This window comes from Haplochromis burtoni, unplaced genomic scaffold, assembly GCF_018398535.1.
Source record: "Haplochromis burtoni strain Fernald_Lab_line unplaced genomic scaffold, NCSU_Asbu1 Contig_67, whole genome shotgun sequence".
Taxonomy (NCBI): Eukaryota; Metazoa; Chordata; class Actinopteri; order Cichliformes; family Cichlidae; genus Haplochromis; species Haplochromis burtoni.
The window spans coordinates 268,015-291,286 of NW_024582428.1; the positions used below are offsets into that span (position 1 = coordinate 268,015).

Sequence of the window (23,272 nt, forward strand, 5' to 3'; positions counted from 1 at the left end):
GTTATTTAAGCTTTGGGCAATCAGTCACCTTCAAAGCTGTACTTTGACCTTTGGAGCTGTTGCTTTATCTCTGTGTCTCTCACTATCTTGCCTTTCACTGTGTGAGGTAAGCACACACAACCTGAGACAATGCCCTCGCACGAATAACACTGCAGATGAAATTAATCAAAAACAGAAGCCAAAAAACGGTTTTAGGACAGTTGGAAGGGAGAGGGAAGGAGAAGACCGGCTACAGTGGGAACAAAAATGAGAAGTTGAGTAAGATTTAGCCCACCCTTTCTCAGGCACGCCTCCTCCCAATGCAAGTAAACTTCCCCCAACTAAGCTACCTGTCCAGTTTTAGCTCCCTTCCCCCACCCAGCAAGCCCCTCCTCTTATTCCTCCAGGTATAAAGGTGTATTTCTGCAACCGCCTCTACCTTCTCTGCTCTGGGGAGAGTGGAAGACGACTGAAAAGAGGAAGAGAGTGAGCGTGAGAGAGAGAGGCAGAGGCGGAGTGGGAAGTTTCAGTTTTAAAAAGCAATTGGACTGACCACTCTCTGACTCGTGCTGCAGTCATGGGGCTTGGGGTAAGTGTTGGAACTCTGTCACAAGTTTGCTTAAGGTTGCTTAACTTTGCATGTGAGTGCCAAATTCTCCTGCATTGACTTAGACTACGTCTTTCTTTACAACTTTTTGGAAGTTTATGAACTCCAGAACTCAAAGTTCTCACTTGTGTTAATAATAATTTACAGGAGTTTCACAATATGTTTGAACAGGACAGTTGACATAGCTTCCCGCTTTTTAAAATCGGAAGCTCCAGGGCTTTCTTCCCTCAGGCTTTTTCTGTTTTTTTTGTCAGAGGCTAACTTTGCTTCCCTTTCCTTCACTGCAGAGAGGGAAAGATGAATACAAACTGGCGGCAACCTCGGAAGATGGGGGCAAGAAAGACAAGAAGGCCAAGGCCAAGAAGGATATGGACGATCTGAAAAAAGAAGTCGACCTTGTGAGTACAGAGTGCTTGAGCAAAGCCAGTCTGTAATTAGTTGCCACTTGAGGGCTCGATTGATGTGATTTAAGCATAAAATGGTGACACTAAAGCCTACAAAATGACATCTAAACTAGTTAAAGTCAAGTCATTTTATAAAATTCACTCAGTTCATGTTAACACTCAGTCACTGCCAGCGATACAAACCTCTGCTTTGGCCTCATGGCTGGTCACATGAGACGTAGCTCTGTGCTTACACTGCTGCATGTACAGTCACACATTATTGGGACTGCTTGCATAGTGTAGCTCACAGCTATAATTAAATTGCAAGCCATGTCTATAAAGACTGATCTCAACCAAACACGTCAGTGCTGGGTGGGAGTGCCAGGATGTTTCAAATGCATAAACTTCCACAAACACTCAGCATTTATTTTATTGTTAGGCTTCAAAATTTCAACTCTTCCCACTGGACTCTGATGACGTAGAGACTGGTGGAGTTGTGAAGTTTCACACTTAAAAGTTTAGACAGGTTTTTAAACATCCTGGCGTAGACAGATGAGAGAGAGGGAGGGGGAAAAAAGCAGAACACTGAGATGTTTTCCACTGGTGTCAGCTTTTTCTCAGTCACAGTCTGCAGCTTGCTTAGGTCATTTCCCAAGGTCAGCAAGGAACTTGGTGTGAGTTCACGACAAAGTCAACTGCAGAGCACCGATGACCAGTTAAAACGGTCGTTTTGGTATTTTAGAAGCCAGGGATGCTTTTATTAAAAGTTTCAAGTGTTTAGGTTTTTATCCGACACATGGAGGCATTCATCTCTCTTCTCACGTCTCCACTGGAGACAACTCAGCGCGACATTTATCTCAGACACTTAATATTATGCATTTCAATTCCAGGCAAATTTTCCTTCCATTCGGATTAACATAGTTTTGTTGGTTATCAGTCAAAAACAGATGAAGCAGGTAAAACTAGTGCGTTTTTAAAACTACCACGTAAAGTCACTGGTTACTCGTTTATTTCTATATATGTACATATTCACGTATATTTAAGATGTATACTCTAGAAAATATTTTAGCCTTGTCCTTGTCCTTGACAAGGTCAGTTGAAACATAGGCAAGTTTACCAACATCTCCAAACACCAGTCAAGTATTAGCGAGCGATCTGTGTTGAAATGTCACTTCTGTCATGAGGAACCATCAATTATTTGGCAGAATGGTGTTTTTTAAATGTTGCTGGTCAATGACTTTCACAAGGTCACAAAGAAAACATGTAGATAGATATTGTTAGGTAATATCAGATATCCAACATGGCTCCAAAGTAACTTGTTAAAAACAAAATTTTTGACAGAACATGCTTCTACAGTGATTTTGTCTTGACACAAGTGACAGTCCCTTCTTCCCAATGTCATCCTGCAGGTCACAGAATACTGAGGGTTATTAGGTAATAAAAGCCCCATCTTCCACACACATGAATGATTACTGTCCCGTGTACATCTTAACTACATCTCAAAGTCCTGCTGTCACTGAAGGACATCTCAATGCCATGGCAACCCTATCACCAAAGTGCCATGACCTCCCATGGCCTGCAATTAAAAGCAGGCATTGTCTTTCATGTGTCAGGCCACCATTGAATGTGCATTTCAAAATAAGATTTACTGTCAAAGGGCAGCTTGGATTGATAATCCCCAGATTTGAACTTTAGTTAAATATTAATAACGTATTGGATTAATGTATCAGCTCAGTAGTAAAACTGTAGGTGACTCTCTATGAAACCCATGGATTTGGCAATCTGTTAATGATTATTGCATCATCATACAATTAACCGAGGCATCAAAGTCCAGCTAAAGACAAAGGGAACAGGCCCACAATAACACAACGCAGCTAGTGGTTTGATAAATTGTGACAAAGTCTAACAGAAAGTCCTAAATATAGATCTTACTGAGTTATAGAGTTTGTTTCTTCAGCTGGCCCAGCAGTTTGTGGATGGCCAAGGTGTAGGTCTTTATAAGCCAGAATATGAAAGCTAGCCTGTAGCATGTAATATAAGCACAGTATCTGTGGCACATTTGGTATGGAGCACTTTGCATGCTTATTGTAATGCAAAAAGGTGGCCATGCTGATTGAACCATGCGGTTACCCCCATTTTTTTCCCCATGTGACAGGAAAGCGTGCAGAGAAATGTCATCAAGCACAGTGAAGAAAGAGAAGTGGTTTAATTAACTTTTTTAATTAAAAACTTAACTAGTCAGATCAACCCAACACACAGTAAGTGAAACTTGATGTGTACTCCTTCTGTTAAATAAAGGTTAACCAAAAAAGATACTGCAATCTATTAAAGCAGAAAGCCGAGTGACAATCATTTACCTGCAACTACAACTCTGACACGCTTTTCACAGTGCAGGCAGTAAACGACTGGAGCTTTTACACTTTAAACAATCAAAGTGATCCTGTACTTTCGTATCACCAGCACATGCCCATGCCACAGTACACGTGCTATGATTTTTAGTCTGTTGGTAGGCGGTTGCTAGGCAACGTGATGACGTCACAACCCACGTAATACACCATCCAGGTTTTGTGGATACAAATCAGATGGCATTGTTTTAAAATTAAAGTGATAGCGATGCTGGAGCTGGTTTGCTGTAGGTGCATAAACACCAAAAAAAAGAAAAAAAAGAAATGGGTCATCTTAGCCCATTGATAGGTGGTTGCTAGGCAACGTCACCTCATGATATGTGACACAGCAGTCCCAGAAGATTATCTGCCGCTATCTTTAAAACCATTAACATATAAATTTGTGGCTATAAAACAACATCCTTGCTTTATTTATGTAAATAATAATTTATTTTTTTTGTTCGTTTTTGTCTGGAAATGGAAATTAAATTGCTTTAGTGCACTCTTGATCGCATGACTGTGTTGTCTCTCAGTTTCCAATCAATGAAAGGTGGGAGTTAGATATCACTGCAGCTCATCCGAATGACATGAGATAATCTCAATGTAGGCATCGATGAACACATGCGTCTCTGGTGGTTCATTTGCGGAGCTACTTTAGTTTCTGCCACTATCGCATTTGAAATTAACTGAATTATTGCTTGATTAAAACGTTTGGTGGCTTACAAACACTCATGGTTAAACACTACAAGAAATCATTATGAAAATCTTGCACCAAATTCACTTTGATGTCACTGATAATGACGTGAGTTAGCCTCTGAGTCAGATAGAGTTCTTGGGGAGCTTTGCTGAAATGTCAAACAAATGAGCACAAACTTTTGAGAGCAAACATCAGTCTATCAGTTGGGTGACATCGATTTACGGAGTGTTTGCTCGCAGCAAACTGATTGCTTGAGCCAATCCGAACGTCACTGAGCTCACGGCAGCCTTCATGTCTCACTTATGCAATGTCTCTCAGCCTCTTTCCTTCTCTCTCCATAGGATGATCACAAGTTAACCTTGGATGAACTTCACAGAAAATATGGAACTGACCTAACCAGGGTGAGCATTCCAGATGTGTGTATGTGTGTCTTTGTTTTTGTGAGTCTTTCAGCTGATAAAGACAGAGGTAAGGGAAGATTTCACAATCCAAGCTGAGGTCAAACAGTGGACTAAAGACGTGGACAAAGTTTCACTTTTTTCTTGTACTTATCCAGCAGTGTAGTGTTTATCCAAGAGCAAAGAAGTGGAGGCACAGATAGTCATGCAGCAAAGAAATTCATTTCTTGGTTTTTAGCCTAGTTTTACAGGTGTTGGCCTCATTCCTTCCTTCCCCCCAATGAAAAGCAGGTGAAAAGGGACTTTTCAAAACACTGGATAGAAATAAAAAGTGTCCCTGTTATTTAAAAGTACTGTAATGGTCTTGGCTATAAGTATGATTTGCAAGCAGGTCAAAGACTACTTTGTTAGAAAGTTACAATGATGCTACATGTTCCCACAAACAAGAGAAGACACAAGAAATTTCTAGGAAGAGGAAAGAGAGTAGCCCTTTAAGGTATCAGTGCACGCCACACTGTACAAAGAAAGCAAAGCTAGCTCCTACACAATAGTTGTTCTTCATGTTTTCCTCATCAAGCTAAGGTTACATACACACAGAATCCAATTGCACTAGCCAATACAATTCCACCACGGCCAAATGCCTGAGTGACGCTGGTTATCTCCTGAAATCTGATCTGTCTGAGTTTGCCCTAAAACAAAGGCTTCATTCACACAAGAACACCAGACTTATTGATCCTGCCAACAAGGACAGAAAAAAAGCTCCTTGTTAATCTTGGTATTTGTTTAAAGAGACTTTCAGTCACACATGAAGTAATAGAAATACAACTTGGTCATCTGGTATATTTCTCTGTCTTGGTTTTATTACTACTGGTATGTTGAGTTTTCATTTACTGCAAGTCACACATAAAACAGAGGAAGCTCTCATTTTAAGATTAGGGAGATAATTTTCTTCACTCATTCGGGTTTTCTTTTGTTTTGTGTCAACCAGACCTTAATCCACCATGTCTTTGTGGAATAGAGTGAACCTGTTTACCAAATAAAACCGTTCTTGTTCTTGTCCTTTATTATGGTTCTCACCCAGTAAATGAAGATTTAGACAGATTTAGAGAACAGATGAATATTTTTTTATATTATAGTTTGCACAGCTTCTTCTTATCTTTGTTTTTCTTTTTAGGGTCTTTCCTCCTCCAGAGCAAAAGAGATCCTGGCCCGAGATGGCCCCAACGCCCTCACACCTCCCCCCACGACACCTGAATGGGTCAAGTTCTGCAAACAGGTAAGAGTCAAACATCCTCCCCTTGCAAACCATAAACCTGTTTTTGAATATTCAAATAGTAGAAATGCAAATTAAGTCTGTGTCACTGTAAACCAGTACAACCAGCAAAGCCTGATTGTTATTTCCTCTTGTTTCCAGCTGTTTGGTGGTTTCTCCATGCTGCTGTGGATTGGTGCCATCCTCTGCTTCTTGGCTTATGGTATCCAGGCTGCCTCAGAAGATGAACCTACAAATGATAACGTAATGATAGTTTCTTTATATAGATTGTGACATATTAGTTAAAGAATTAATAGTTACAAAGGTTATGTCTCTCTTCTCTCTTCATGTAGTTGTACCTAGGTATTGTGCTTTCTGCTGTCGTCATCATCACCGGTTGCTTCTCCTACTACCAAGAGGCCAAGAGCTCCAAGATCATGGAGTCCTTCAAGAACTTGGTCCCACAGGTGAGACACAAAAAGAAAAGCTAATGTAACAGCCCATTTATACACACTGTTTTTGTCTCAAATTGCTTTGTAGCCTCCCAGTGGTAACAAGCAACAGTACTAGTTGCACAACTCTAAGGAGTAGTGTTTCGTCATCAGTATTACAACAATGATGATACATTTTACCATCACTCATCTGAATCATCTGGGAATTAAAAACAAGAAATATTCATCATGTCTTTTTGACATGTTTTATAATGTAGTTATTGTTTTATAATGTTTAACTAAAGTCTTTGGCAATAAGCAACAGTACTAGTTGCACAACTCTAAGGAGTAGTGTTTCGTCATCGGTATTACAACAATGATGATACATTTTACCATCACTCATCTGAATCATCTGGGAATTAAAAGCAAGAAATATTCATCATGTCTTTTTGACATGTTTTATAATGTAGTTATTGTTTTATAATGTTTAACTTAAGTCTTTGGTTTTATAGCAAGCCCTGGTTATCCGTGATGGAGAGAAGAAGAACATCAATGCTGAGGAGGTGGTGCTTGGAGATTTAGTGGAGGTGAAAGGAGGAGACAGGATCCCTGCTGATCTGAGAATTATCTCTGCTCATGGCTGCAAGGTCTGTATCAACTACTTGTGTTAATCCCAACAAATACTTTTGTAGAGCGTGGGTTTGATAGCTAATATATATTTTTAGACTGTTCAATTTACTTCTTTACACTCAAGCTGCCCTGTGATAATGTTTCTGATTCATGTGTTATGGTTTTTGAGTAATTGGGCGGAATGTTAGTCCACGAAAGCATTAAAGGCAAGCTCACATCATGATCTCAGCATCGGATGATTGCTTATCAGAAACCTTTCTATGTTTCCTAACGAGGAATCTTATCTAGACTGTGTTTGAGTTTCTTTACCCAACATACATTTGTTGCTCACCTGCAAGCTGTTTGGCAACCCACCTCCATCTCAGCTTCTCAATATATCCTTTTTCTGGCTTGATCAGCGTGATGTCTTTTGTCACTGATTCCTTCTTCTGTGCTTTCATTCCTCAGGTGGACAACTCCTCCCTGACTGGTGAATCAGAGCCCCAGACTCGTTCTCCAGACTTCTCCAATGAAAACCCACTGGAAACCAGGAATATTTCTTTCTTCTCCACCAACTGTATTGAAGGTACAGCATGGACAGTTAGTGGTTGACATAGAAATGTATATAGAGATCATGAATCATCACCAAGCTTCCATGGACTCAGTCTGTCTTCTCTTTTCAGGCACAGCCAGAGGAATCGTCATCAACACTGGTGATAATACCGTCATGGGCCGCATCGCCACCCTGGCTTCCAGTCTAGAGGGCGGAAAAACTCCCATTGCCATTGAGATCGAGCATTTCATCCACATCATCACTGGAGTGGCCGTGTTCTTGGGAGTAACTTTCTTCATCCTTTCTCTCATCCTTGGATATAACTGGCTGGAGGCTGTCATCTTCCTTATTGGTATCATCGTCGCCAACGTGCCAGAAGGTCTTTTGGCTACTGTCACTGTGAGTTTTGGTGTCTAATGGCATTCCTTTTAAATACCTTATATTTATTGATACAAAAAGACTGTGGTTCTTAAAACCTAAATTGTCTGTAGGTGTGTCTGACTCTGACTGCTAAGCGTATGGCCAAGAAGAACTGCCTGGTGAAGAACTTGGAAGCTGTCGAGACTCTGGGCTCCACCTCCACCATCTGTTCTGACAAGACCGGCACCCTGACCCAGAACAGAATGACCGTGGCTCACATGTGGTTTGACAACCAGATCCATGAGGCTGACACCACTGAGAACCAGAGTGGTACCTCTTTTGACAGGAGCTCTGCCACCTGGGCTAATCTGTCCAGAATCGCTGGACTCTGCAACCGTGCCGTTTTCCTGGCTGACCAGAGCAACGTTCCCATTCTGAAGGTGAGAAATCTTCATCTGTAAAACTACTCAGCTTCCTAAGCACTACCTGTTGTACTCTAGTTCATCCATGGTGACCATCACGAAAGACTCCAAATAATTCCCCACTGTAAGAACCTTTGTTTCAGTGGAGCAAATCCTCACAGCTCTGGTTGTAAACAAGCACAGAGCTTATTACCTCGTGGTGTATTGACCTAATTCCTTTAAATATTTTAAGGAATTTGATAGTATACCCAGTGAACATGGGATGCAGTGGCTATGTGTGAAGTGCTGCAGTGTTATGACTTGGCTTGGAACTTTTGGGATACAAGCAAATACAAATGCAGCCAATCAGCGCTAGAAGTCTTTAGAAAAGCACTCAAGACAATTAAAGGCTGTTTTAAATATACAGCTGGTTCTTTAGCGATGGCTGGCCAGAAAAAACCCACAAGTTAATATATATAATGAATCCTGGCAAGTGTGCTACTAATGCTCATTATGGACGGAATCAAATGTAGGCAATGCATAGTCGGCAAATTATATTAGTTTATATAAGCTTATATAAGAGTGTAAGAGTAAATCAACATTTGATACAAGTGATATTGTACTGTGGAATTAAATTAAAACTGAATCCTAGTCCTCAAAATCATCTACCCAGTTTAGGGAGTGGTATTCATTAAGACCCAGGTGCTGTATATTTTATGTAATTCAACAACAAATTATCTATATATATAGTTCTGTATTTATCAGTCTACATTTGCAACATATTGTAATAGAGAAGGCATGGGATGTGATTGTTGATCCAATTTTAATGACTGTTTTTTTCTAAAATCCACAGAGAGATGTCGCTGGTGATGCCTCAGAAGCTGCCTTGCTGAAGTGTATTGAGTTGTGCTGTGGATCTGTCAGTGAAATGAGAGAAAAATACCCCAAAATTGCTGAGATCCCTTTCAATTCCACAAACAAATACCAGGTAAACCATTCAGATAGTGTGATAAAAGCTCAAAAATAAAAGAAAACTGATCCACAGATTGTTTAGCCACTCAAGTGTTGTTTTAAAGCATTGATTTGAGAATTAGGCTGTTTCCATCTTATTTCTTTTTTAACCTGAACAAGAAGGCTTGTGGCTCTGACTGTGAAACAAACAGCACAACAATCAAATACAAAGGCAACTTGACAATCACAGCCTGGCAATCCCCTAAACCCTACCCTGCTTTATCATATATTTTAGTTTAAATTACGCTGTGGTTTGCCAGTTGAGCATCTGCAAATTTAAAAGAGTTAGACAATAAACTAATCAGTAAAGTATTTACTCAGGTTTAATATCATACAGTCATCAATACAAACAGACTGCTTTATCCAAACAGACCTTCTGGACATTAGAAGGCATGCAGGTTTTAGGCCATTCTGGAATGCCCTTTTTAATTAAATCTTTGATTATCTTGGTCTGTTATGTATAGTCTCGGTGCACAACATATTTAGTAGTAAATGCTGATTTGTGCCCCCTAGTGGTTGGATTAATCATAAGCTGTTTTTGGCTAAAGTTCTTATCAAAGCTGTCTAGAGTAAACCAGTTTTTTTCATTGCATAAACCACTGATAGTATAGATAAAACCTGAATTTAAATCCAGCCTTTCTGTTGTCCCAAAGCTCTCCATCCATAAAAACACCACTCCTGGGGAAACCAAGCATCTGTTGGTGATGAAAGGAGCTCCAGAGAGGATTTTGGACCGCTGTTCCTCCATTGTGCTTCAGGGCAAAGAGCAGGCTCTGGATGATGAGATGAAAGATGCTTTCCAGAATGCCTATGTTGAGTTGGGAGGTCTTGGAGAGAGAGTTTTGGGTACAGAGCATTCCTTCTATAGCTACATTCTTTATTAGGTAGTGGAAACAAGGCAAAGTTCTGCAAAGTCCTGACTAGCATTTTCTTTGTGTCTTATTCAGGTTTCTGCCACTGTCACCTGCCTGATGACCAGTTCCCAGAGGGATTTGCTTTTGATACTGATGAAGTGAACTTCCCCACTGAGAACCTGTGCTTCGTCGGACTCATGGCCATGATTGACCCTCCTCGTGCTGCTGTGCCTGATGCTGTTGGTAAATGCAGGAGTGCTGGAATCAAGGTATGATAACTTTTTGGATGACCAGATGTTTGTTTTTTTTGTTTGTACAAAGTACTCCAATTTTTTCTCATCTCTTCTCTCCCAGGTCATCATGGTCACAGGTGACCATCCAATTACAGCCAAGGCTATTGCTAAAGGTGTGGGTATCATCTCCGAAGGCAATGAGACTGTTGAAGACATTGCTGCCCGCCTGAATGTTCCAGTTTCAGAGGTCAACCCTAGGTTAGTTCTCTTTCAAAGATTTATTGAAGTAGCTTTGACAGTTTCTTGACCACAAGTGAGAACTGTTCAAAATGTTTCTCTCTTTAATGATACAGCTTTAAAGTTTGCTTGAAATTGCAAAAACTGCTAAATTAAATTAACTCTGTCTTTCAGAGGTCCTGACTGCTACACAGCCAAAAAGGCTTTTACCATTAATTTACATCTATTAAATCTTGGTGTGATGCTTAGCTGGTGGCTTTGCTTTTTATTCATCAACAAGTTATAGTGTGTGTGTGTGTGTGCTCACGTTAAAGCACACTAAAATTACTATCCTTCTTAGCGCTTTTGCAGGGTTAGGATTGTTAGGCTCTTTTAAACTCATATAAAACCTCTGTTTACAAAATATGACATAACATTCTGTTGGATTAAATAAATGCTAAAAACAAAAGGTTGGGATTCACTGTCTGCACTGAGGATTGATTATTTTATTAGGTGACAGTGTTATTGAACACTTTTTTGCTGACAGTATCAAAGTTCACATAATTTACTTTTTGAAATGTCCTGATGTAATCTCCTGATGATACCCTACTGTTATACTAATGTGTTTGTAATTTCTTCAGGGATGCTAAGGCCTGTGTTGTCCATGGTGGTGAGCTTAAAGACATGACCCCAGAACACCTTGATGATTTGCTGAAGCACCACACTGAAATTGTATTTGCCAGGACCTCCCCTCAACAGAAACTGATCATTGTGGAAGGATGCCAGAGACAGGTGAGCATCGGGGGGGGATTCTCACAGATACAGTTTGACAAATGTTTTGTTTGGAACTTGTAAAAACATGTTCTTCCTTGTCCAGGGAGCCATTGTGGCCGTGACAGGTGATGGTGTGAACGACTCTCCAGCTCTGAAGAAAGCTGACATCGGTGTTGCCATGGGCATTGCTGGATCTGATGTCTCCAAACAGGCTGCTGACATGATCCTGCTGGACGATAACTTTGCCTCCATTGTCACTGGAGTGGAAGAAGGTAAGATCTATATCAAGACCTACACCTGCAGAAATCTGGAAATACAAAATACAAAACATCACTGAATCTACTAAATTACTTTGTTCAGGCCGTCTGATCTTTGACAACTTGAAGAAGTCCATCGCCTACACTCTGACCAGTAACATCCCCGAGATCTCACCCTTCCTCCTCTTCATCATCGCCAACATCCCTCTGCCCCTGGGAACCGTCACCATCCTCTGTATTGATCTGGGAACTGACATGGTGAGCTGTTTGGCTCTTCATCCTGTTCTATAGAGAGATTCAACTGAACTCAAATATGGGTGGAAAGTTCATGTGTTTATTTATTCACTTGTGGTTTTGCAGGTCCCTGCCATCTCCCTGGCTTATGAGAAAGCTGAGAGCGACATCATGAAGAGACAGCCCAGAAACCCCAAAACAGACAAGCTAGTGAATGAAAGGCTCATCAGTATAGCCTACGGACAAATTGGTAAGACATTATTTATATATAAATCTCAGTTTTTATAATCAATACATGACTTGTGACCAATGTTCCCTCTAAGCTGCGCGCGTGCGCAATTGTGCACTGCTGGCACGGTCAGCGCACAGAAAATCTGCGTTGTGCACAGAAAAAAAATCTACCTGAATTGAAATTAAAATTAATACTTTAACAATTCTGTTTTGCAGTGTTAGTCAGTAAGTGACTGGCTGCTCCCGTATGGGATTAGAACGATGCCACCTTATCCCATAGTCCAGCCAATAATGCGATTCACATTCGTATATACGCAGCTAATTAACGTTGTTGACAGGCTATGACAGCGTCCTTATGTGCCGACACCGGTGTTTTAGCTAGCAAAGCGGCGTGGCTGATGTGGAGTGAAGCCACGTTAATCACAACGTGTACAACCATTGGAGATGTGAGCAGGACAGACGGAACAACTGACGGAAAAAGTGTGGACTTTATACCAGTTTTTAAATTGTGTTGTTGTGGGCCACGTAAAACCAGAGTTATGATAAAAATATCTGCAATGTTTGATTGCCTACCTGAATACCCTTGTTATTTATATTTACTGCGGGAAGAAACGGTAAAACCAGCGTTTTATACGGAACACGCTCGAAAGCACTCTCCACTTGTGAGCAAAAACAAAATCAAACCCCCCCCCACCTTTTCCTATTGGTGGAAAAAAGTACCATGTCGACCAATCAAAAAATGATATGGCAACATGGCATTTAGTTGCTTAGGAAGGGGGAAGTTTTAGGACTGACAGTGGTGTTTTGAGATGTGAGAGATTTGCGATAGTTTTCAATAGTTTTGTTGTGTGTGTCAGAACAATGAGGCATCTGCTGAATGTTACAGGTGTTACAGGAGTGATACATCTCCTGCTGTCAGGCCTGCAGGTATCAGGCTGTTGTTCTCCATTATCTCATAGTGGACAGAAATTTTTTTTTTGGAGTGGCACAAATAATTTGTGTGGCATCAAATTTGATGCAGAACACCTGATTGTTCTGTATATAGTTTGAAACGTTTATTTAAAAAAAACACCTTGGCTGCATTTTTAGGTAAACAGCTGCAAAAAACGTTTGCAAAACTCAGTTACTTTTTTGAAGAAGTAACTACATATTTAATTGCCCAGCATTGGTCATTATATACTACTGTATTTCCCAGACCACAGACTCATACTCATAATACAAGCCAGAGCTTTATAAAAAAAAAGAAAAAAAAAGAAAAGAAAGAAAGAAAGTTGTGTTTTCAAACTTGGAGTTCAAGTTATTTTTACTTCCAATAGTGTTAACATACTACACAGGTCATGAACAAGTTTTTTTTTTTAATTTTCATTGTAAGTGGGCTTAAGCAGTTAATTAAAAGTAGTCTAACATAAATGTAAATGCTGTAATTTTATTATTTTGGTGTTTAATATATTTATTATTTTTCACAATGAAATACAAAAACATAAAGCATCAAATAAAAGTAAAAGAGGGGAGAAAAATTAAAATAAAAACCCACCCTGACAAACAACACCCCTGTTCGCTGTCAAGTAATCAAAAGTTTAAAAGGAAAAACTTTCAATCAGTGCGAAATAACACCAGCCAAGGTATACAGAATAAGAAGGAAGAAAAAATAAGCAAACAAATATAATTAAAAATAAATAAATAAAGGTCACTCCTGAACCTGTGTTGATGGTTGGTCAAAAAATATCAAAAAGGGTTTCCAGACTTTATTAAATTTCTTTACAGATCCTCTCAAAATGAACCTAATTTTCTCTAATTTAAGATGAAATAATACATCCTTAACCCAATGCGAAACCATGGGCGGGGCTGCGTCCTTCCACTTCAAAAGTATTAGACATCTTGCCAATAGTGTAGAGAAGGCAATAAGTCTTTGACCCCCTGCCGGTAGTGCCAGACCATCGGAATTGACCCCAAATAAAAATAAAAGTGGATTGAGTGACACTCTCATTCCAAATATGCCTCACAGACATCCGTCCAGAACTTTTGTATTTTGGGACAGGACCAAAACATATGGATCAAGGTGGCCTCTGCCAATTTACATCTTTCGCACGTTGGGTCAATCTGAGGATACATCTTTGCCAATTTTGATTTGCTGAGATGTACCCTATGCACTATTTTAAACTGCAGAAGGCAATGTCTTGCACACATGGAGGACGAGTGAATATTACTTAAAACATTGCCCCAGTCTGCTTCAGCAACACAGATTTTAAGATCCTCTTCCCAGGATCGCTTAATTGCAGACATAGAGGAAGAACCCAGTCGCAAAATCAGAACAAGTATTGATGATATGGCCTTTTTCTTAACCGGGTTGAAACACATAATGTCATCCATTACATCATTAGGGGGTTTATTTGGGAACCCTGGGATAGAGCCTGAAAGAAAGTGTCGTATTTGTAGATACCTAAAAAAATGAGAGGGGGGTAAGTTGTATTTATTAGTCAGCTGTTCAAATGAGGCAAACGTGCCGTCAATTAATAGTTCTTTTAAAGATCTCAGCCCTCACCTCTGCCAGCCCTGAAATGTGGCATCAGACATTGAAGGGGAAAAACATAGTTGGAAGCTACTGGGCTGCCTAAGCACATCTTCAGAAGATTAAAATGTTTTCTAAACTGAAAGCAAATTTGGATAGTATTATTAACTACAGGATTCTCAATTGTCAGGCTTTTGGGTAACGGGATAGATGCACCCATGACAGACAATAGCAAGAAAGAACCAGAAGAGAGCTTCTCCATTTCTACCCATACCCGCTGCAATCATGCTGATAGTGCTGATAGCTCAGTTCCATATCACGAAATGCCTTGAATAGCATGATTACTTCTTATAGCTATTGCCAATGGCTCAATAGCTAATACGAAAAGGAGGGGGCTAAGGGGGCAGCCCTGACAGGTTCCACGATGTAAGCGGAACGGTTTAGAATAACGGTTATTAGTGAGTACTATAGCTGAAGGACAGGCATAGAGTAATTTCACCCAGGATAAAAAGGAACTTCCAAACCCAAACCTTTGCAAGGCCTTGAATAGATATTCCCATTCTACTCTATCGAAAGCCTTCTCCGCATCCATGGAGGCATTTAGAAGCAGCTTGACTGGGGGTGTACATTATATTAAGTAGTCGACGAATACTAAAAAAGGAGTGACTGTTTTTAATAAAACCAGTCTGAGCTGAAGAGATTATGTTGGGTAAAACTTTTTCCAATCGGTTGGCCAAAACCTTTGCTAGTATTTTATAGTCTGAATTCAGAAGTGAAATCGGCCTGTAGGATCCACATTCCAAAGGGTTTTTATCTTTTTTGGGAAGTAATGTTATACAAGCTTGATTTAGGCTATCAGGCAAAACACCTTTGGCAAGAGAGTCAGTATATAATGTAGCTAACACAGGGGCTAGTTTTCCAGCAAAGACGGCATAAAATTCGTTCGGTAAACCATCAGGGCTTGGTGATCGGCAAAACTGTAATGATTTTATTGCCGTTATGATCTCCTGCTGCTGCAGAGGTGCATCTAGGGTGGAAACCTCGTCTGGGAACAATGTTGGAATCTTTAGGTCTCTAAAAAAGTCAGAGAGAAGGTTAGAATCATTGGTATTATCGGAGCTATACAACTTATAATCCTGTTGATCTGTAACAGTTCCACCATCTCGGGTTGCGACCCCATTAACAGTTTGCCTGGCTCTTGCACATTTCAACTGTCTTGCTAGAATCTCTCCCGCCTAATCTCCGTGCTCATAGGTATCACTGCGGTTCTTTAACAATAAATATTCTATAGAGTTTTAAGATGGGTTTCTTGGATAAAGGCTATATCAGCACCCATATTTTTCAAGTGAGTGAGAACCTTCTTTCTTTTAATAGGATGGTTCAGGCCTTTAACATTCCAGGTCACTAAGTCAATAGGGGTAACCATTGAAAATATATCAAAAATTTTAGCTCATTCTTGCTCAGACAAGAAACATAAAACACTTGGAACCCTCCCAGAAACCCCCTGAACCCCCAGGTGACGCTAGCTGTCAGAACAAACAGCACACCTATCCAATCTAACTGAAAAACTTCCATAACTATCCTACCTAAAGCTCCTTAAGTCCGCATAGTGGAAAGGTTGGAATAAGACTCACCAGGTGTACACCGGTGAAGTCCACCATTCAAAATATGTGTAAAATAATTGCACTGTCACGCCAAAAAATAATAAAGAAAAAGAAATGAAGTCAAATGTCTGAAAATCAACAAAAGATGCATGACAATGCCGTAACAGTCGTCCGAAGTAGTCCTGTGTTCCACGCGCCTCAAAACAGTTCAGTCTTCCATGGAGTCTTGCACAAACCTTTCGGCCTCAGCCACAGAGCCAAATGTGAGGCGTACACCATCTGTTTTAACAATGCGTAGTCATGCCGGGTATAGCAGTGATGGTTTCAGGCCCATCTTGTACAAGCTTGACATCACCGACCTGTATTCTCTCCGCTGGCTCACCACCTCAGGGCTGTAGTCTTCGTAGACTCGGAATGGTTTATCCATATACTTCAGGTCGTTCCTCCTAGCCTCTCGTATTAGCAGCTCCTTGTTTTGGTAGCGGTGAAAACAGACAATGACGGGCCGCGGTCTGCCTCCAGGGGTCGGTTTGGGGGCCGAAATACGGTGTGCACAATCCAGTTCGAGGGGAGAGGGGAAAATGTCTCTCCCAAAAACGTCTTGCAACAACTGTGAGAAAAACTTAGAGGGTTGTGGAACCTCAATCCCTTCCTCCAGGCCGATAAGGCGGGCATTGCAGCGTCTGTTTCTCGACTCAATGTCCGATAGCTTAGCCTTCAGCTTTTCATTAGCGACCCGTAGTGTCTCACAGGTATCCTCCACTTTAGCAAGGCGCTGGTCGAGCGGTTCAGCGCTTTCCTCCAAAGATTCTAGGCACTCACCATGGTTGTCCGATGCCTTCTGTAGTCCATCCAGCTTTATACTCAAGTCATCAAAAGCTGACTTTTAGTTTCGCCAGTAAAGCTGAATGGTGCTCCACTAGCAGTGCTGTTATGTCGGCTTTGCTAACATTCGCAGGAACGCTAGCAACCATGCATTCGGTTGTTTTACCATTCGACTTTGCAGGTTTAGGCGACATGACAGGGCATCAAATGTTCCAACGGCTTCACCAAATCACCAAGATATTTGCCTCAAAAGATAAGTTAGGTGGGCTCGCTCAAATAACTAAAAGTTGTGGGAGCTAAGGGAAAGCGTGACTACCCCATGCTTGTCTATAATTTGATTATTTTAATAAACGATTCGATGCTGGCGTGACCACAGTGCACATGTCTGCTGTTGCTCACAGTGGTCCAAAGGACCGCTCAGGGAGTTTGTGTCGCTCAGACACATGAAAAATTAGAGGGAACATTGCTTGTGACTAGTGGATGCTCCTCCTACCAACTCAAAACAAAACAAAACACAAACTGAAGTGTATGCTCTCTACTGCCCCCTGGTGGACAGTCTGCATACTGTACTTTGAATCCCATATCCAAAATGACTGCCTTGTTTTGGCGAGTAGCGCTTTGCTGGGGAAATCTTTGCTTATTACATTACATTTCTGGTGTGAATATCATTGCTTTGTTTCAGATGGTTTTGATGTTTTTATACCTGACTTCATGGTAAAGTCTGCATCAAATACAACACAATGGGTTTCCAAAGTCATTTTTTTTGTCCCCCATATCTCTCCTTTTTTATATTTCACCTTATGAAGGAATCTATATGATGCTTATTACAGTGACAAAGTCAATATTTCCATTAATTAACTACACTTATTAAAGCTTGAAATGTCTCTGTGCGCCGCCAAAATCACATTGGATTTTAAATCAACTGATCAAGATGAGATTGTAGCACAGACTTCCAGCTTTAATTCAGCACATTTTTAGAGACTAAATCCATTTAAAGTCGTGTTTTTAAAAATCCTCAAAAAGAAGAAAATCAAATTAAAGGATATCTTCACAATTTCAAACATATAGTTTTATACTGTTTAAAAACTCATCTTTTTAAACTTGCTTTTGGTTGATTTTTGTTTCTATGTTTTCAGTTCTCTGTGAAGCACTTTGTGTTTTTATCTTGGAAGGTGCTATACAAATAAAATGTTACTTGATTTACTTACTTTTATGTCTCTCCAGAGGCTTAGCTTTGCAGGGAATGCCACTTACATGTTATATTTGGTTGTCTTATCTCCATCTTGATTACCAGAGACAAGTATGAAAGTTGTTAATGAAAGCTAGAGAAACTGTAACTCTGCTTCTGATTTGCATTTCCTGAGGTTTCCTGTTGTTTTTCTCCTGTTAGGTATGATGCAGGCCACAGCTGGCTTCTTCACATATTTTGTCATCCTGGCTGAAAATGGTTTCCTCCCCATGGACCTGATAGGACTCAGAGTGCTGTGGGATGATAAATATGTAAATGACCTGGAAGACAGCTATGGGCAGCAGTGGGTCAGTCACACTTATGCTTAAATTTAATTGGCGTTTCAGTCTAGGAAAAGGAAAACATTCTAATCTTTTCCTTTTTATTTCATTCTGTTCCAGACATATGAGCGCAGAAAGATTGTAGAGTACAGCTGCCACACAGCCTTCTTCGCCAGTATTGTGATCGTGCAGTGGGCCGATCTGATCATCTGTAAGACCAGGAGGAACTCCATTGTGCAGCAAGGAATGACGTATGTACACATAGAGATGCTTGAGATCTTCAAATGACAACTGGGTCTTTATATTTGAGTAATTGTAAATAAAATCAAAGACATTACTGATGAGATGGCTTCAAGCCACAACAACAGTTTGGTACTGTGTTGCATGCTTTCCTATGACAAGAACATCAATATGTCAGGTAATTTTAAGAGTAGGAGCTTTTGTTGTATTGACCCATACCTTTTTTTTCACCCCCACAGGAACCGCATCCTCATCTTTGGGCTCTTTGAGGAGACGGCTCTGGCTGCCTTCCTTTCATACTGCCCAGGCATGGACGTTGCCCTCAGAATGTACCCTATGAAGTGAGTCAAGTACACAAACAGAACCATCCTGTGACTCATGACTTTAAAATTCGCTTCCAAGATAATTTCGTAGGCCCCAATAATCATGTAGAACATTTCATTTTCCTTTTTCACTGTTGGCTTTTGTTGATATCCCACTTTGCGTGTCTGTTCAGTTTATTTGAGGACCTCGCTGAGCACAAGGCAACTTTTGTTAAAGTGTGAAAAGCCTTCTTTTGGCAAATTTGCAGACATCCCTGGTTGCTGGATCCTTCCGGAGGTTTCTCGTACATCACTCAGTGCAGACAGCCCTTTGAGAGCTTCATGTTTTCAGTTTGGTGATGCTTTAGCTTTATCATCTCGTTGAAAATAAGATGGCTATTATCTAGTGTCACTGGTAATTTCCACTTCAGAGGCAGAGCGAAGCACAAGAGATGCTATACTAATGAGTTTCTTTGCCCAAAAGAGAAAAATAGAAAGCACTGAGGCTCATTAGCTCAAGAGTTCACACGCTACTTTCCTTTGTCACCTTTATTCATCGGTTTCCCATGGATCTGTCTCTCCTTTCTCACCTTCTTCATTCACCTGTTTTGTGTCCCAGACTCTAGCTTCTGTTTTGTTCTTTCTAAGTTATTTCTCTCTTTACCTCTGTAAATATCTTATGCAGATTAAAGGTGCTGAGCATATGTGTCTGACACTATGCCCTTCTGGGGTATTTTATTGGGTAAAGACAGGGGTGTAGGCCCCTGCTCTAGTTCTAAGACACTTATAGAATCACACAAACCCCCTCTAGAAGTTTTGTGGATTTGTTTTCAGGGCTTTGCATTAGTGGGCTTTTAGCAGCCTCGTTAGCGTTGCCAGAGAGCACTATCAAAGTGATGAACAGGATATGTCCTCAACCCAGCTGTCAGATTTCTCTGCATCATTTTGTTTCAACGGCTTCTGAATTCATTTAATAGCCGGTTCTCCACAGCCTAATGCTCACCCCAGAAGCTTTTCTGTTCAAAAGAGAAGAGTGTGCTTGTGTTGGGGTTTTTTGTCACATTCCCATTAATAATTCAACCTGTCTGTCCATCCTTACCTTTAGGCCATTGTGGTGGTTCTGTGCCTTCCCCTACTCCCTCCTCATCTTTGTTTATGATGAAGCCAGAAGATATATCCTCAGACGCAACCCAGGAGGTAAGAGCTTCACTAACTCTTGACATATATAACTATCTGAGGCCCCTAGGACACATTTTTGCCTGTATTCTCAGTATTGTAATCTGAATGTAGTGGGGCACAGAGGGATTTTTTACTTGACAAAAAGTCAGATGCAGAAAAATGTGCTGCGTTGCTTAAAATATGTGCTCTCTGCACATTTGGAAAGAAGAGGATCATATTTTTGCATATTTGGGAGGTGATTTTCTCAAAAATTCGCCCCACACATTGCAATAATCTCAATGCATGAAAAGCGCTGAAGGCAGAGGAAAAATGTGTCCCTTTAACGTAATTAAACCTCATGGAAAAAAAAAAACCATCTGAATGCGAGACCTTCTTTTTAGCTATTTTTTGACAAACATGCACGATTGAAAACACGACTGCAAAGTAGTGAAATATTGATGGCTTTAAAAGGTGTTGAAACTTCTAAAAAAAACCCCACAAAAACAAACAAACTCCCTCCAGTGGCTGATGTCAGTCTCATTGATTCATTGAGGCTGACATCACAGAGCAAAGGCAGCCGCAGCTTTGTGAAGGTGCCCACTGTACTGTGTGAAAATGAGACACAGGTGTGTGTGTGTGTGTGTGTGTGTGTGTGTGTGTGTGTGTGCACGCTCGCTCAGCAAAAGTGGCGTATGCCTCTTGCGAGTCTATTTTTCGTGGATACTCGTGCCCAGTATTGCTGCCACAACTGCGTCCCTACACTGACCAGTGAGCTGAGGCAGATGGCAGAGCCCGTTGGGATTTGAAACCCCAACCGTGGTGTAGTTAATGCATCATTCCACCCACAAAGCTGAACAGAACCTGTACGAAGGGCTGGCTCTGAAGCAGCTGTGTGAGAGTGCGTGTGCGCTACATCTGAGCCCCACGGCACAGATCAGTGAACATCCCACTGCCCATCCATGGTGAATAATGTGTTACATTCAGACAGGAAAAAATACAAGTTGAGCTGACATGGTTTCTAGCAACTTTGGCTTTTTCCCCCCCCCCTTTTCTTTCTTTTTTTTTTGAAAGCGCTAGCAAATAAATACTTTTTCCACTCCATAAATATCCCAAAGTGAACTGCCCTTAGATAATTTTTTAACTTTTTTAAAACTATTTTTTAACTCACAGTTTCTCCCAAAAGTGAAACCCAACATGCTAAATGGTATAATTCAAGCATTTAGAGCAGGGATGTCAAGCTCATTTTACATCGAGGGCCACATACAGCCCACTTTGATCTTAACTGGGCCCTTTCTGTCGTTGTAAGTTTAAGTTTAATCCATCTCTATATTTCTCTATAATATAAGAAAAATAAGTGAAACAATAACCAAAACAGAGGCATTTCTTTAATAGATGGTCATCTATGACATGATTTTATTATTTAATATATCACTGTAGGATTATTAGTATGCATGGGGTGGTCTTTATCAGTAATTAAAACTGAAAGATTTATGAAAATACAGTTAAAAATCCAAGATTTATGCCCTCCTTCACATTGTCCAAAGATGTCCAGCGGGCCAGATTGGAGTCTTTTGCAGTCCTGGCGCCTTATGTTTGACACCAAATACCAAATTGGTGTCAAAATTGGGGAATTTTGGTATTAGGACCACTCTCGCCATTCATTTTTACTGGATTTTATGTCCAGCTAATGATATAAAACCCAAACATCTAGCTTTTGAGCTACAGGGTCATTTTATGTGATTCTTTTAGTCATTTCATCCCAGGGTGATTATTCATGGCCTCACTGATGGTGTAACCTCATAAGCAACCATGAAACAAAAATGACACAGCCTCTCCCGTCCCTTCAGGGTGCATCTTCTAATGGCCGCATTTCCCCTAAATTTAGCATGCAGTCTCTCGCACACGGCCCAAGCCCAGTCAAGTCTTATTTCTTCGAATCACTGTCAGCCAGCATGAGGGGTGAAATCTTTCTGAGCGCGAGGTTTGAGGCCAAAGCCGTTTTAGATGTGGCTGTCGTGTTGTATTCCATCTTTTTTTTTTCTCTGTAAAAGACAATGAGACAAATTTGAGCCCTAAACTGTGAGAAAGATTAAAAAAACAAAAAAAAACCCCTCCCTAATTGTGTCTCCTTTGCTTTCTAGGTTGGGTGGAGAAAGAAACATACTACTGATCCAACGCCACACAGACACGGAGGGAGCGTGTGCTTCATTACTATTTAATGCCATGTTACATATTTGTTTGAGTTATTAGACCCCCCCATTAATAACACCACAAAGCATGGATAGATTAAGATTATATTGATGTGTGTTTCTTTCCCAATAAAACATTCCCACTGTTCACTGAGGCTGCTTGCATGATTGCTTGTCTCTCTGATGCCTTTGGACTGGAAACCGTGTTTCAGGAACTCAATTCAGGATGTTCCGAGGTTCAGCAGATACATACCTGTGAGTCAGGCGCAATGACCCGTGCAGTGGGATTATCCACCTCAACAGTCTTCACTGCAGGAATTGAATATGAAGAGCTTAATGGGGAACAAGCAAGATGTCTCAGGGAAGGAGAAATATTTTAGGGCATTTTCACAGGAAAGCATGATCATCATTTACCATCAATTAGTAACTTAGAGTTCAGACTGTATTGAAGTATTGAAGAATAAAGGTGGTCAGAATAAATATTGACTTTCAAATTCAGTAATTGTACAAACTCTGTTTTTGCCTCATATAAAAATAATAATAATAAACTTTATTTATAAAGCACACTTAAAAACCAAGGGTATGCCAAGGTGCTTAACAAGTAAGATAGAGAATAGGAGGAGGATAATAGAAATAGGACCAAAGCAAGTACTAAGTATGCAAGCAGATAACTGTCACTGATACATAGGAAAGCAACAGGTACAGAGCAAACAAGAATTTAAATGAGCATAAAAGTGCATGATATAAAATCATAAAAGAAATATTAACTAGAGGGAAAGGCAAGATTGAATAAGTGGGTTTTTAATCGTGATTTGAACAGTGCAATGGAATCAGATGCGCGGAGGTCGAGAGGAAGGGTATTCCACAGTACCGGGGCAGCCAGAGCAAACGCACGGTCACCCCGGGACTTCAGCCGAGATCTGGGTCTGGGTCAGAAGTAGTTGAGTGGCAGATCTGAGTGTTCTAGCAGGAGTATGTGTTTGAGAAGTTCACTAAGATAACTTGGCGCTAATTTATTAATAGTTTTGAATGTAAGGAGTAATATTTTAAATTGAATACGGTACTTTATGGG

The 23,272-nt window shown here is 40.5% G+C and overlaps 1 protein-coding gene across 1 annotated transcript; it reads left to right on the plus strand.

Annotated features, from left to right (window-relative positions):
- The first annotated feature begins 286 nt into the window (after positions 1-286).
- Positions 287-22,355, plus strand: LOC121814624 (sodium/potassium-transporting ATPase subunit alpha-1). The gene is made up of 23 exons (XM_042221440.1): positions 287-568; positions 874-984; positions 4,392-4,451; positions 5,623-5,724; positions 5,863-5,964; positions 6,054-6,167; positions 6,644-6,778; positions 7,209-7,326; positions 7,424-7,692; positions 7,785-8,093; positions 8,908-9,042; positions 9,719-9,911; positions 10,013-10,188; positions 10,274-10,410; positions 11,010-11,160; positions 11,246-11,414; positions 11,503-11,657; positions 11,760-11,883; positions 18,193-18,338; positions 18,432-18,562; positions 18,791-18,892; positions 19,959-20,050; positions 22,153-22,355. Exons 1-23 carry the CDS (start codon positions 557-559, stop codon positions 22,179-22,181), a joined length of 3,072 nt encoding a protein of 1,023 aa, XP_042077374.1. The 5' UTR covers positions 287-556; the 3' UTR covers positions 22,182-22,355.
- Positions 22,356-23,272: the final 917 nt, after the last annotated feature.

What these genes read in the sequence shown, in the direction of transcription:
- LOC121814624 (XM_042221440.1), top strand. An exon ending in TGAAAAAAGAAGTCGACCTT is followed by an intron (nt 985 to 4,391) that starts GTGAGTACAGAG and finishes CTCTCTCCATAG; the next exon opens with GATGATCACAAGTTAACCTT. An exon ending in GTCTTTTGGCTACTGTCACT is followed by an intron (nt 7,693 to 7,784) that starts GTGAGTTTTGGT and finishes AATTGTCTGTAG; the next exon opens with GTGTGTCTGACTCTGACTGC.